General features: G+C 48.0%; 2 protein-coding genes across 2 annotated transcripts; both read left to right on the top strand.

The window, feature by feature from the left end:
* Window positions 1-5,221: 5,221 nt before the first annotated feature.
* LOC108803537 (extensin-2-like) lies at window positions 5,222-7,960 on the top strand. Its single transcript, XM_018575371.1, has 2 exons — window positions 5,222-7,389; window positions 7,696-7,960. The coding sequence occupies exons 1-2, from the start codon at window positions 5,222-5,224 to the stop codon at window positions 7,958-7,960; spliced, it is 2,433 nt and encodes an 810-aa protein (XP_018430873.1).
* A 1,091-nt stretch (window positions 7,961-9,051) lies between these two features.
* On the top strand, window positions 9,052-9,961 carry LOC108803536 (proteinase-activated receptor 1-like). Its single transcript, XM_018575370.1, has one exon. The coding sequence runs from the start codon at window positions 9,113-9,115 to the stop codon at window positions 9,959-9,961; it is 849 nt and encodes a 282-aa protein (XP_018430872.1). The 5' UTR covers window positions 9,052-9,112.
* Window positions 9,962-14,905: the final 4,944 nt, after the last annotated feature.

The following is a 14,905-nucleotide window of genomic DNA, read 5'->3' as shown; positions in this document are numbered from 1 at the left end:
CTTGTTCACTCCACTCTTCTTTTTTTTACGTTTGTTTGGGTAATGCCCCCTCATGATACCCAGCTGTGATTCCTTATATACATTAGTCTAGACAAGTCTAGCAGTGTTCCCGTTGTACACTAGTTCTATACATGTCCAACCTTCTTCTCTATGTATACAGTATTATCCCCCCGACCATACATCATATGTCTTCCTACGCGTGGCAGTCATGTCTAGATGTAAGCTCTCTATCATTCTTTGCATTACAGAGGAGATCCTCATAGATGAATACACATCTCTAGAAGCCTTGGTCACCCCACTTGGGAGTTCATTTACCTCTGAAGAAGTGGAATTGATGATTACTCCCAGTGTGACCCTTGTGCTCCTGGATGTCAGGGTTCAGGCCTTTGGACTGGAAGGGGGCGATCTCACAGAAGGTAAGCCACACTAGGATGACAATACTGACACTCATTATATAACATGTTACCTCATAGTGGCTGCCGGTACATTTAGGAGAGCTGTGGACCCGGTTCGTAAGTACGGATTGTCCGTAAGTCGGACGTCCGTAACCCGGGGACTGCCTGTACACAGTACAACCATCTATTTTGACCAATGGGAGATGAGTAGGGATGTTCAGATACCAAGCACCATAGCTGTTACATGTCCAGATACTTTTCCAGCTCCAAAACTAGACTAGAGAAAAATTCAAAAGTTAGGAGGCCGCTGTCATTTTAACCACCTCCCGTCCACCGAATGTTCAGAAACGGCCGGACGGGAGTCTTCTGGATGCGGGTGGGCGTCTTTAGATGTCCTTCGTGCCCGCACCCGCTTGTGCGCGCCCCCTGGCAACCCTAGTATCGGCACTAGGGTTGCCACCTGTCCATCCCCCCCCCCACTGAAAATAGTCTGAACTGTGATATTTACATATGAATGGGTGACGCTATTTACATATGAATAAGCCACCACTCATTCTCCCAAGAAAAATATGTCCGTGCATCGCTAGAGTGTTCGGGTTTCACTTGAAGAAAAGGTGGCAGCCCTAGTCGGCGCTGGTATCCGGACATCCCTAGAGATGAGCATAGTTACCGATTTCAGTTTCATTTTGAACAAAATTTGGATGAAAATTTGCATTTGTTCCCATTCAGATTTCATTTCTCTTCTTCTGATGATAAAGGATTTTTCTGGCAGGAGATATCTGGACTGTAAAGTTTGGACCCCCTTTTGTCTTTAGTACGGCCTCAATTCTCTGTGGCATAGATTCAGGAAGGTGCTGGAAACATTCCTTAGAGCTGTGGTTCTCAACCTTTCTAGGGCCGGGACCCCTTGGTAACATTTGCCAAGTTGTGGTGACCCCCCAACCGTAAAATGTAGGGATGCACCAATACTAGTATCTGTGTGGGCTCTCGGGAGGCTATTCGGGCTCTCAGGTGGCTAGTGAGACTCTTTGTAGGCGTCCAGTGTGGGCTCTGTGGTGATCAAGCACTCACCTCCCCTCACTCCCGCCTGCTCCCCTCTCTCTGATCCTCTCCGGCCGCTGCTGCTGCAGCGCCATCTAGGAGAACTGACAAGGCTGCGCTAGGAGGAGGCTGAGGAGCCTCCTACCTAGAGCAGCACAAGACATGTGGGGACCCCCTCAACTGTGGGTTGTGACCCACTTTTGGGTCGCAACCCACAGGTTGTGAACCACTACCTTAGAGGGTTTGGTCCATATTGACATGATAGCATTGCGTAGTTGCTGCAGATTTGTCAGCTGCACATCCATGATGTGAATCTCCTGATCCCAGCCCAAAGGTTCTCTATTGAATTGAGATCTAGTGACTGTGAAGGCTATCTGAGTTCAGTGAATTCATTATCATGTTCAGGGCCGGATTTCCCACAAGGCCAACCAAGGCCCGGCCATGTGGCAGCAGGGAGTAGCCCTGTGGCAGCAGGGGTGTGGAATGCCTATCTCCTCATGCCCGGGACATGCAGTTCCGGGCGCCGGGCGGGTAGTTGTTTTCTACATTTAGCCCTGCTTTGGGCAAGCAGAGCTAAATGTACAGCGGGGAAGCCGCCACTTGTTTTGTACAAGCGATCCTGGCGATGTCGCCGAGATCACTTGTATGCAGCCTGAAGGTCTGCCATTCTCCATGAGGGGCGCTTGGCGGGGAGGGGGGCGAATTGAGGAACCTGGCCTCGGGGCAGCAGAGAGAGTAAATCCGGCCCTGATCATGTACAAGGAACCAGTCTGAGATGATTTAAAGGAGAATTATGAGGCGAGTGCTTTTCACTAGACATGTGCGATTCGTTTCGTTACGAATCAAAATTCGTACGAATTTTCCTGAAATTCGTAAATTCGGAAGCATCCAAAATCCGAATGGCAGTTTCCGAATTATATCCGAAATACGAATTTCGGATCAGAATATCTTTGAAACGGGAACTAATACACTGTATTACCCCTGTAAATGAGGTTGAACAACATGACAAGATTTTTTTTTTTAATCCGAAATACGCTGCTGCTGAGGGTTGCATTACAATACAGGCAGGAAATAAGAAATTCCGCTAACGGAATTCGTATTTCGGATAAAAAAACAACTACCACATCGACTCCAATATTAACAAAGGTATTTTTGCTTTTTGACTTCATCATAACGAATGTTCGTAAAGTTACGAAAATGTGCCGAAACTAACGAAAATTCTTATTTCGTACGAATCCGAATTGAGTTTCGGACACGAATTACGAAATACGAAATAACGGATATTCTGAAACTAAATGAAACGCAACAAATTTTTTGATGGCGCACAAGTCTACTTTTCACTCACCTCATAGTTCTAGCCGACCTGTGACAATGAGACTGTCACAGGTCGGCTCAGTAGATCGGGAAGTGAGGGAACACATACCGGCGGGCGCTCACTTCTCGATCCTGTCACGGCTCTCTGCCGTGACAGGGGGAGGGGCTGGATTCCCCTCTCCCTGCTCCGATCCTCCAGCGCTGACTGGCGGAACGGACGGGGGAGGGGGCGGGTACAGCTAGCTCTGCCTCTAGATAGGCGGAGCCAGCTGTCACTCATGCAGCTGGGTGAAACCAGAAATAATTGTCGGGATCCGCTTCAGCTGCGGCGTCTCAGTATACCGCGAGCTGTAGCTCCCTATATACTGAGCTTAGGGTAACGGGAGGACACTAGTTTGTATCCTCCCGTTACCCTAAGGAGAACTATGGGGAAAGGCCCTGACCCCATAGTTCTCCTTCAAGCTTCAAGACAAGGAGCGTTATCCTGCTAGAGGTAGCCATCAGAACATGGGCACACTGTGGTCATGAAGCAATGGACATGGTCAGCAACAATACTCAGATTGGGGGTGGCATTTAAACCATGTTCAATTGGTACTAAAAGATCCAAAGTGTGCCAAGAAAATATCTCCCGCACCATTACACAACCACCACCAGCCTGAAACAATACAAGGCAGGATGGATCCACGCTTTCGTGTTTACAGCAAATTCTGGCCCAAGCACCCGAATGTCACAGCAGACATCATAAGACTCATTAGACCAGACAACATTGTTTTTCCAATCTTCTATTGTACAGTTTTGGTGAGCCCCTTGTGAATTGTAACCTCCGTTTTACATTTATTTAGCTGACAGAAGTAGCACCCGGTGTGGGGAAGTGACTTTTGGGTGATCTGTAGTGTTCTTATGGACAAAATTGGGTTGAGATGATAAGATGAACTACAATGGTAATATGTACTAGACATGTGCGATTCGTTTCGTTACGAATCGAAATTCGTACGAATTTTCCTGAAATTCCGAAATTCGGAAGCATCCGAAATCCGAATTGCAGTTTCCGAATTATATCCGAAATACAAAATTCCGTTAACGAATTTCAGATCCGAATTTCTTTGAAACTGGAACTAATATTACCCCTGTAAATGAGGTTGAACAACAAATCCGAAATACGGATCCGCTGCTGCTGAGAGTTGCATTACAATACACAGGCAGGAAATACGAAATTCCATTGACGGAATTTCGTTCCATTACGAACATTCGTTATATTGAAGTTTAAAAGCAAAATACCTTTGTTAATATATTGGAGTTGATGGTAGTTTGGTTTTTTTCCCGAAATACGAAATTCGGATCCGGAATCCGTTAACGGAATTCGTATTTCGGATAAAAAAAAACAACTACCATCGACTCCAATATTAACAAAGGTATTTTTGCTTTTTAACTTCATCATAACGAATGTTTGTAAAGTTACGAAAACATAACCGCCACTAACGAAAATTCGTATTTCGTACGAATCCGAATCCGAATTGAGTTCCGGACACGAATTACGAAATAACGGATATTCCGAAACGAAACAGAACAAATTTTTTGACGGCGCACAAGTCTAATATGTACAGGATTGGGGTAAGAGGACCTGTAATGTTACATTTTTTTTATTGAAACGTGTGTGATAAAATACTGAATTGTTTGTTCTTATTGGAAGATTCTCTAACACTTTATCTCTACACTTTTACAGATAATGAAAATACACATATTGTCCTCGGTAAGGAACGTATGATGAGATGTTATTTAATTCTGAACACATTACTGTCATGACTTCAGACATGTCTACAGTTTTATTTATTTGATTTTTTGATTTTGTCCTTTTTCACAATATCCTGATCGCTCTAAAGGTTAAACTCCTTGTCCTGAGATGGGGCCACTTAATCTCCAACAATGATCTGTATATTACGTAATAGTGTAATAAACAGGATAAGGGTAAGATGAACTATAAAGTTATTAAGGGATGTCCCAATGCCACTTTTTTAAGACCAAGTACAAGTGCTTTCCCTCCGGTACTTGCCGATACCAATTACCGATACTTTTTCTTAAAGGGACAGGAGACATTTTTGCTGAAACAAGACAAACTAATGATTTTAGGGCAGTTTCTCACCGGGGCTAAAAACAGATGTCCCCCAGAGCCCAATGCAGATGTCCCCCGGAGTACAATGCAGATGTCCCCCAGAGCACAATGCAGATGTCCCCCGGAGTACAATGCAGATGTCCCCCGGAGCACAATGCAGATGTCCCCCAGAGCACAATGCAGATGTCCCCTGGAGCACAATGCAGATGTCCCCCTGAGCCCAATGCAGATGTCCCCCAGAGCACAATGCAGATGCCCCCTGGAGCACAATGCAGATGTCCCCCAGAGCACAATGCAGATGTCCCCCAGAGCCCAATACAGATGTCCCCCAGAGCCCAATGCAGATGTCGCCCAGAGCACAATGCAGATGTCCCCCGAAGCCCAATACAGATGTCCCCCAAAGCTATACAGATGTCCCCCAGAGCCCAATGCAGATGTCGCCCAGAGCACAATGCAGATGTCCCCCGAAGCCCAATACAGATGTCCCCCAAAGCTATACAGATGTCCCCCAGAGCCCAATGCAGATGTCGCCCAGAGCACAATGCAGATGTCCCCCGAAGCCCAATACAGATGTCCCCCAAAGCTATACAGATGTCCCCCAGAGCCCAATGCAGATGTCGCCCAGAGCACAATGCAGATGTCCCCCGAAGCCCAATACAGATGTCCCCCAAAGCTATACAGATGTCCCCCAGAGCCCAATGCAGATGTCGCCCAGAGCACAATGCAGATGTCCCCCGAAGCCCAATACAGATGTCCCCCAAAGCTATACAGATGTCCCCCAGAGCCCAATGCAGATGTCGCCCAGAGCACAATGCAGATGTCCCCCGAAGCCCAATACAGATGTCCCCCAAAGCTATACAGATGTCCCCCAGAGCCCAATGCAGATGTCGCCCAGAGCACAATGCAGATGTCCCCCGAAGCCCAATACAGATGTCCCCCAAAGCTATACAGATGTCCCCCAGAGCCCAATGCAGATGTCGCCCAGAGCACAATGCAGATGTCCCCCGAAGCCCAATACAGATGTCCCCCAAAGCTATACAGATGTCCCCCAGAGCCCAATGCAGATGTCGCCCAGAGCACAATGCAGATGTCCCCCGAAGCCCAATACAGATGTCCCCCAAAGCTATACAGATGTCCCCCAGAGCCCAATGCAGATGTCGCCCAGAGCACAATGCAGATGTCCCCCGAAGCCCAATACAGATGTCCCCCAAAGCTATACAGATGTCCCCCAGAGCCCAATGCAGATGTCGCCCAGAGCACAATGCAGATGTCCCCCGAAGCCCAATACAGATGTCCCCCAAAGCTATACAGATGTCCCCCAGAGCCCAATGCAGATGTCGCCCAGAGCACAATGCAGATGTCCCCCGAAGCCCAATACAGATGTCCCCCAAAGCTATACAGATGTCCCCCAGAGCCCAATGCAGATGTCGCCCAGAGCACAATGCAGATGTCCCCCGAAGCCCAATACAGATGTCCCCCAAAGCTATACAGATGTCCCCCAGAGCCCAATGCAGATGTCGCCCAGAGCACAATGCAGATGTCCCCCGAAGCCCAATACAGATGTCCCCCAAAGCTATACAGATGTCCCCCAGAGCCCAATGCAGATGTCGCCCAGAGCACAATGCAGATGTCCCCCGAAGCCCAATACAGATGTCCCCCAAAGCTATACAGATGTCCCCCAGAGCCCAATGCAGATGTCGCCCAGAGCACAATGCAGATGTCCCCCGAAGCCCAATACAGATGTCCCCCAAAGCTATACAGATGTCCCCCAGAGCCCAATGCAGATGTCGCCCAGAGCACAATGCAGATGTCCCCCGAAGCCCAATACAGATGTCCCCCAAAGCTATACAGATGTCCCCCAGAGCCCAATGCAGATGTCGCCCAGAGCACAATGCAGATGTCCCCCGAAGCCCAATACAGATGTCCCCCAAAGCTATACAGATGTCCCCCAGAGCCCAATGCAGATGTCGCCCAGAGCACAATGCAGATGTCCCCCGAAGCCCAATACAGATGTCCCCCAAAGCTATACAGATGTCCCCCAGAGCCCAATGCAGATGTCGCCCAGAGCACAATGCAGATGTCCCCCGAAGCCCAATACAGATGTCCCCCAAAGCTATACAGATGTCCCCCAGAGCCCAATGCAGATGTCGCCCAGAGCACAATGCAGATGTCCCCCGAAGCCCAATACAGATGTCCCCCAAAGCTATACAGATGTCCCCCAGAGCCCAATGCAGATGTCGCCCAGAGCACAATGCAGATGTCCCCCGAAGCCCAATACAGATGTCCCCCAAAGCTATACAGATGTCCCCCAGAGCCCAATGCAGATGTCGCCCAGAGCACAATGCAGATGTCCCCCGAAGCCCAATACAGATGTCCCCCAAAGCTATACAGATGTCCCCCAGAGCCCAATGCAGATGTCGCCCAGAGCACAATGCAGATGTCCCCCGAAGCCCAATACAGATGTCCCCCAAAGCTATACAGATGTCCCCCAGAGCCCAATGCAGATGTCGCCCAGAGCACAATGCAGATGTCCCCCGAAGCCCAATACAGATGTCCCCCAAAGCTATACAGATGTCCCCCAGAGCCCAATGCAGATGCCCCCCAGAGCACAATGCAGATGTCGCCCAGAGCCCAATGCAGATGTCCCCCAGAGCCCAATGCAGATGTTATGGGGTGGCAGGGAGAGGGTGGTAGTGATTAGTGTGGTGCAGATAAAATAACACAGGGCAGACAGGGGGAGTCCAGGCTGCTGGGGGTGTAATATGAAGGGAGGATATATAAGAGAGGGCTGCACACACTATAACGATCATTACCTTGTAACATGGCTCTTTGCAGAGCTGTCAGTCCAGCCACTTGGCATCACTCCCCACAAGGCCACGCTCTCCTCACTGGCACGGCCGCGCTGCTCTGCTCTCTTAGGAATACGGCCATGTTGACCCGCTCATCTCCTCTCCAGCCCAGGATTGGGAGTTGGACTGCCCAGGAGACTGCCAGCGGCAGCGGACCAGTTGGTAACTGGTGGTGGTTGGGAACCTCTGCTGTGCGGTGTGGGGCTGTCCATGGCCGTGCCTGCGTCGGGAAGGAAGAGGAGGAGCTATAAAACCGCAGGGCAGGCACTTCCATGGACAGCTACTTGAAGGTCCCCAGCAGGCTGCCAAAGTCCCCACAAGCACCGGAACTCGGACAGCCACTGCTGTTTAAAAATTTAAAGGACCGGTATTGGCCTTAAGAATCTGGGCATTTTCACGAGTACAAGTACTCATGAAAATTCCTTTGATACCGATACTAGAATCGGCATCGGGACATCCCTAGTTATTATGAATAGGATTGGGGTAAGAAGACCTGTAGGTTTATTGTGAATAGGTAAAGTTTGGGGGAGGGGGGATTATGGTGTGGGGTTGTTTCTCAGGGGTTGGGCTTGGCCTTAAGGCATCAGCATACCAAGACATTTTGGACAATTTCATGGTCCCAACTTTGTGGAGGAGTTTGGGGATGGCCCCTTCCTGTTCTAACAGGACTGCGCACAGGGGCGTAACTACAAATCACAGGGCCCCATAGCAAAATTTTGTATGGGGCCCTGTGATTTCTAGTTACGCCCACCTGATAACCCAAACAGCCCACCTAAGGGTGACCCTGCAGAGCCCACCATAGAGTGTCTATGGTGGGCTCTGCAGGGTCTCAGGTGGGAGGTCAAGCCCTCTTACCTGTCAGCCCAGATCCTCTGTCCGCCTCCTTCTCCTCCACAATCGACTCCTCCGTCACTCCTCCGTCGTCGGGTCCCGCCCCCTCGATCGCCAGGCCCCGCCTCCTCGATCACAGCCGATGACGGGCCCAGCCACCTCCTGCGAAGCTGCTGGTTGTCACCAACTCAGCAGCGGCTGTGAGGAGGAACGGAGCTTTCCTCCTCACAGGCGCCAGTGACAACCAGCAGCCTGGCTGTCCGAGCAAGATGCCATAGCGGCGCCTGGGTCGCTATGGTGATTGTTACGCCACTGACTGCGCACCAGTGCACAAAGCAAGGTCCATAAAGACATGCTATTCATTTTAGCTTTTTAAGCTGAATTCTGTTTTACGATGAGGGAAATGTATCTAGTTCTTTCATTTATGATAAATATGATGTTTTGACGTTACAGATGAGAAAGGGGCACGTCTTAATCAGTTCTTTCGTAATACAACCAGACATTGGAGTGTGGCCAGGCTGGTCCCATCCATCTACACTGTTGTGTTCCTTGTGGCTCTTCCTCTCAATATCATGGCGATCGTCATGTTCCTGGTGAAGATGAAGGTCAGGAAGCCGGCAGTGGTCTACATGCTGAACCTCGCCACTGCAGATGTCCTCCTCATTGGCGTCCTGCCTTTTTATATCGTCTATCGATTCTCGGGATCTCACTGGCTGTTCGGAGAAGGAATGTGTCGCTTCTTCATGGCCGCATATTACTGTAACATGTACTGCTCCTCCCTGCTCATGACCAGTATCAGCGTGGACCGTTTCCTGGCCGTGGTCTACGCGGTGCGGTCTCTCCCCTGGCGCTCAGTAAAGCGAGCCTGGCTGGTGTGTGGCGTCATCTGGGTCATCTCATTGGCTAGCACTGTGCCTCTTCTCATAAGAAAACAAACCTGGACATTTCCTGTTCTAGATATCCCAATATGTCAGGATTATCAGCACTTCGAGGGTGATTTATATTTTATCTATTTCATCTATGCTTTCTCACTGTTTATTTTCTTGCCGTTATTAATGACAACTTTCTGTTACATTGGAATCATCCGCAGTCTCAGCAGATCACAATTTGATGTCACACATAAGAGATCGCGAGCTATCCGCCTATCCGTGGTTGTGCTGTGTGTGTTTGTCCTTTGTTTTGGTCCCACCAATGTCATCTATCTAATTCACTATTTGTGGTCTGTTACGTATGGGCATCTGCCTCTGTATATTGCCTACGTCCTCTGTCTTGGTATCAGCAGCATAAACTGTTGTCTGGATCCTCTTATCTATTATTTTGGCTCCTCCCAGTGTCAGAGATACGTCTGCAGCTTGCTGGGCCGGAAGAAAGATTATCGCCCGCCAGTAGAACAAATGTCTGTGAGCAGCACAGGGGTGTAGTGGTTAGCACTTCTGTCTTGCAGCATTGGGTGCCCCAGTTCAGATCTTGGTCAGTACCATAGCTGCAAGGAGTTTGCATAGTCTCCCTGTGCTTTGCTCTGGGCTTTTTGGTTTCCTCCTACACTCCAAGGACATCCTGAAAGGTTAATTGGCTCCTGTCTAAGTTGGCCCTGTATGTATGTGAGATGGGGACCTTAGATTGTAAGCTCTTTGAGGGGAGGGACTGATGTGGCTTTGCCCTACTGAAAACTTATGGCATATACCGTATTTTTCGCTCCATAAGACGCACTTTTTCCCCCCCCAAAAGGAGGGGGGAAAATGTGCCTGCGTCTTATGGAGCGAATCCCCACGCCCGAGACATGCAGTTTCGGGCGCCGGGCGAGTAGTAGGAGCCACTGCTCGTTTTAAACGAGTGATCTAATGAGATCACTCGCATTAAAGCCGAGCAGCTGCAGCGGCGATCGAGTTCAGCAGCAGGAGCCACGGCTCGTTTAATACGAGTGATCTAATGAGATCACTCGTATTAAAACCGAGCAGCGGCGACGATGGAGATCACCATAGAGCAGACGAAGTACGGACGTCCTTCGTCTGCTCTGCGTGATCACTGAGACCGTGGCGCTGTAATCACTGCGCCACCTGTCTCAGCGGGTCACTAACTGCAGCTTCTGTCATAGAAGCTGTGACAGAAGCTACAGTCTGTCGAGTGCTCCATAAGGCGCGCCGTACCTCCCTGCGTCCTATGGTCCGGTGCGTCTTATGGACCGCAAAATACGGCAAATATCTATAATAAAAATTAAGTTGATCCGTGTACATGACTAGAAAGGACTGACTATCCAACGAAACCCCCCGCCCCCATTTTAATAGAAATGCGCCGATCAGCACGTTTTTGAGCGTTTTTTTATTCGCGTTTCAGCGCTGAAGCGCAATTAAAAACAGCCAAAAAAGCTCTTTCACAAATCGTGCGGAAACCACGGTGAAACGCTTCCGCCCCGGGTGTGAATGGCGCCTGAATGAGGCCTAACGCTTGACTTTAATACCGCCGCACCAATGAGAGGCTGAGGAAAGGGGGATTATAAAAAAAAAAAATGAAGGGACGCTAAACTGTAAATAAGCGATTTATGTTATAAATGGTTTTTGCGCTGCGTTGGCGTTTGTGTTGTGATAAAATGATACCGCCGTATATTTAATTACAACACAAGGTATCACAACGCACGGCAATGCGTCACAAGGTATCACAACGCACGGCAATGCGTCACAAAGCTTTGCCACGTGCTGCCGCAGTTAAATTAATGTTTTTTTACAAAAGAAAAAAATCATGCACTGCGATGCGTTCTAACGACGCACTGCAGCGCATGTGCCTGGCGTACACCACAATATGGTGCACGTGTATGTTATGTGTGTGTGTGGGGGATGGGGGGGTTGTGCTTTTTTTTTATTTACACATTTTTTTTTTTATTATTATTTATTATTATTTTACTGTTGGGGGGGCTTTGGGGAAATATTAGGGGTCTAAACAGACCCCCGACATCTCCCTTTTGAAATAGAAAAGAAATTGAGGACACAGAGTCCACACACAGAGTCCTCAATGTCTTTTTCTGAAGCCTCAGTGAATGGGAAGCACTCAGTACAGAGGCTCCTCCCATTCATTGACAAACTGCTGATAGTAAGATATTTACCATCAAGCAGATTCTCAATGGGGAGGAGCCTCTGTACTGAGTGCTTCTCCCCATTGAGAAATTCACAAATGAACAGGAAGTGATGTAATTCACAGCCTGCTCATTCATAACTGGAGACACATAGTACTTTGTGTCCCCAGTTATTTACAAACACTGGAGTGATCAGACGATCCCTGCAGTGTTTGTGCTGCACACGGAGGATCGGTAAATATCAATGATACTTACCGATCCTCCACTCAGCCACGGACACAGCCGTGGCCGCTCGATCACGATGATCGAGAGGCAGGCGGGGAGGAGAGCGGAGGCGCTGTCCTCCTGTCAGTTTCAGGACGGCAGCGGCTCCTACGCCGTCCATTTTTTGGGGGATCCCCCCTGCCTCAGCCCATACAAGCAGCGGGGATCCGCGGGCCCCATAGCGACCGCATCGGTCGCTATGGTGGTAGTTCCGCCACTGGTGGGAGGTAAAAACAAATGTCCTGGCATAGTTGGGAAAAAAACTACAACATACCTTGGTGTCAGTGGAGGGATCCACAGGAGCCATTTATTCTCTTCTATGGTGGGCAGCTTGGTTCAGTGGCCATGTCTTCACTTCTATCATGGGACATGTCCAGGATCCATGGAGTTCCAGGGTTTTATTCCAATACTATGACAAGAAATACCAGTGATGGCTGCATGGCATTTCTCTGGGCAGGTCTCCTAATGGTGACAACAGTTTGTGATAGCTGTATAATGTGGTGGTAAAACACCTGCTTGTAGTCTCTATTGGAAGCTTCAGTGACAGAGTGACAGTGCAAGAGCACAACTGTGAGACAGGAACAGAGCATTGCCATGGAAACGCAAGAGACATTATGCATTACTATAAACAAACCCAACTTTAAATGTAAAATAAAAACACTAACACTTTTATTTGGCAATAAATGGCCGCGGCATTTTTTATTGGTTAATACATAGAATAAAATTAAATAAATATTTTTAACCAAATAAATAACTGGGTTCGTTCATCCCCCCCTTTCATTCTATAACAGGAAGTGGCTGAACAAAGACCTTCTTAGCAGGATCACCAGGGAATATTTTTTTGAAAGCTGCAGATATAAAGTTGATGAAAATTATTTTTTATTTTAACATATTGAAACTTTATGAATATACAGACCACAAGTCTTACTGAAGTCATGTATTGATAAGATGGACATACACATGATGATCAGACTTACCAATTCTATGTGATATGAAGGTCTGATGATACATCCGTACATTTTGTATCCGGCCAGATAATCACTTGTTCTATGTAGATGTTGGTAGATCTGAAGGAGATTGTACAATCAGATTGTAAGGACAGCTTTACTTTATCTCATTAGAGCTGATCGATTGATTTTATGTTTTGATTCCATTTACTTAAATCAAATCACTACTGAACTTTAGGAATGTAAACATATTTATATTCCACGGCACCCCAGGGAACCCTGAGACCTCGGGCCAACTATTATACAAATACAGACTTTAGGTCAGAAGTCAGTGCCTTGGTCTGCCATCAACAGTATCTCCCTATTGGTCAGCACAGCTGTCCATCACATCCAATAGTGGGATCCGCAGGGGATGGGCCAAAGCACAGACTTTTGAGTTGAAGTTGGTATTTGCAGAGCACCCTGGACATCCATGGGAAATTGTCTAAGGATACAAAACAATGCTATAGTTCCCTAGAAATGATGTTCAGTGACCTTCTTAGAGGACCATCCTGCACACCTATGCTCCTTGGGGTTTGCTCCAATAACTCATCTGTCACATCTTAGTGAAGTAATGGAAGATTCCCACAAAATTGTTTCTCTTGAGGGACGTGTTCTCTGCACTTCTGTCTTATAATAGATAGCCACAGTGGCCAATCAGAACCTGGCAGCATAGAGAACATGGATCCCTCATAGGAAGAGCCAGCAGGGGCTGATACACTGCCTAGAGTTGTAATAGGTGAATTGTTATATATAAACATAACAGGGAGACAACTTGTTATCGGATTATCAAAACAACAAGATTAATTATAATTTCAATGTCCATAACAAATGCCCTCCAGAGCCCTCACCCTTCGGGGATGTCCATGGCTCTACGTTTTGGGACTTCCAGGAACTCTAGAAGATCTCTGAGGTGTGGGCAGGCTTTCCATCCTCCTGTTTCCATTCTTAGAGATTATTACAGGTTCTCTTTACATGTCTCAGCTCTCTTGTACATTCTTTGATGATATATTCATGTGTTTGATATAATTTTTCATCATTCTGCTTTCCACAACTCTGGCCCCGCTATAATAATAAAGACAATTGTAAAGTGTCAGATTGGTGTCCTGTCTCTGTGATGAATTGTACGGCTGAAAATATAAAATAACAGAACCACAAACTCATTTTCTTCCACCTGGAAAACGTACACAGAGCCGTGTGTTAGAGTCGTCATGGATACAACACCAACTCCGCCCACAACTTTGTGTTGTTTTTGGATAGATTTGGGAGGAATAAAGACTTCTGTTCAGTTTTTATTGCCGTCCCATTGGGGAGATTTCACCTCACTTCCTGTCCCAGTGACAACAGGACAACCAGTGGGGGGGAGGAATGAGAAGATCTTGGGGCAAAATTGATTTGTTTGTTTACTTATATATAGAAATTCCTATACTCATCTGTCAGAGCACAATGAAAACCAGACATGCAAAAGGTGCTAGGTAAAATATTTATTAAGAACAGTGTCCATGGGAGCACGCAGAATCATAAACCAGAATAAGCCAAAGTCAGGAGCCGGAGTGGGTAGTCATTCAAGCCAGGTCAGGAACACGGAGATCAGCGTCGTCAGGAGCAGGAGCCAGGAAATCAGCGTTGTCAGGAACAAGCCAGGAGCAGGAGCCAGAGGAGAACGTCAGCCAGGATCGGGTCATACACAGAATCAGGATACTCAGAGCAGCAGGAATGCAGTAGCAGGAAGACCACGCAAGGGGAAGGTCAGACTGGACTGAGTGGGTTACATATAGTGAGTGGGGTGACATCATCACTCAGAGACAGGAAACTCCCCTCTGACTCTCTCAGATGATGCTCTCCTGTCTGGCCATAAGAGGGAGCCTGGGAGTAGTGAGTAACGTTCCAGAGTCTCCTCAGGCAAAGAGGGAAACACAGGTGAGTAAAATGGCAGCCAAGTGTAACGGCTCCCGGCGGCTCACCCGTGTGACGTCACGGGGTCGCTGACGTCACGCCGCCCCGCCTCCCTTCTCATCTTAAGCCGGATTTCCTCACTTGTCTGGCGT

This window comes from Nanorana parkeri, unplaced genomic scaffold (genome assembly GCF_000935625.1).
Source record: "Nanorana parkeri isolate BGI_ZX_2015 unplaced genomic scaffold, ASM93562v1 scaffold3844, whole genome shotgun sequence".
NCBI classification, from domain to species: Eukaryota; Metazoa; Chordata; class Amphibia; order Anura; family Dicroglossidae; genus Nanorana; species Nanorana parkeri.
Note: the sequence above shows the minus strand (reverse complement) of the source record. Positions and strands in the feature narration are given on the sequence as shown.

Coding starts and splice junctions, on each gene's coding strand:
- LOC108803537 (XM_018575371.1), top strand. CDS start 5,222: ATGCAGATGTCCCCCGAAGCCCAATACAGATGTCCCCCAAAGCTATAC. Junction 7,390..7,695: donor GCCCAGAGCACAATGCAGAT/GTCCCCCGAAGC, acceptor GGCTCTTTGCAG/AGCTGTCAGTCCAGCCACTT.
- LOC108803536 (XM_018575370.1), top strand. CDS start 9,113: ATGGCGATCGTCATGTTCCTGGTGAAGATGAAGGTCAGGAAGCCGGCA.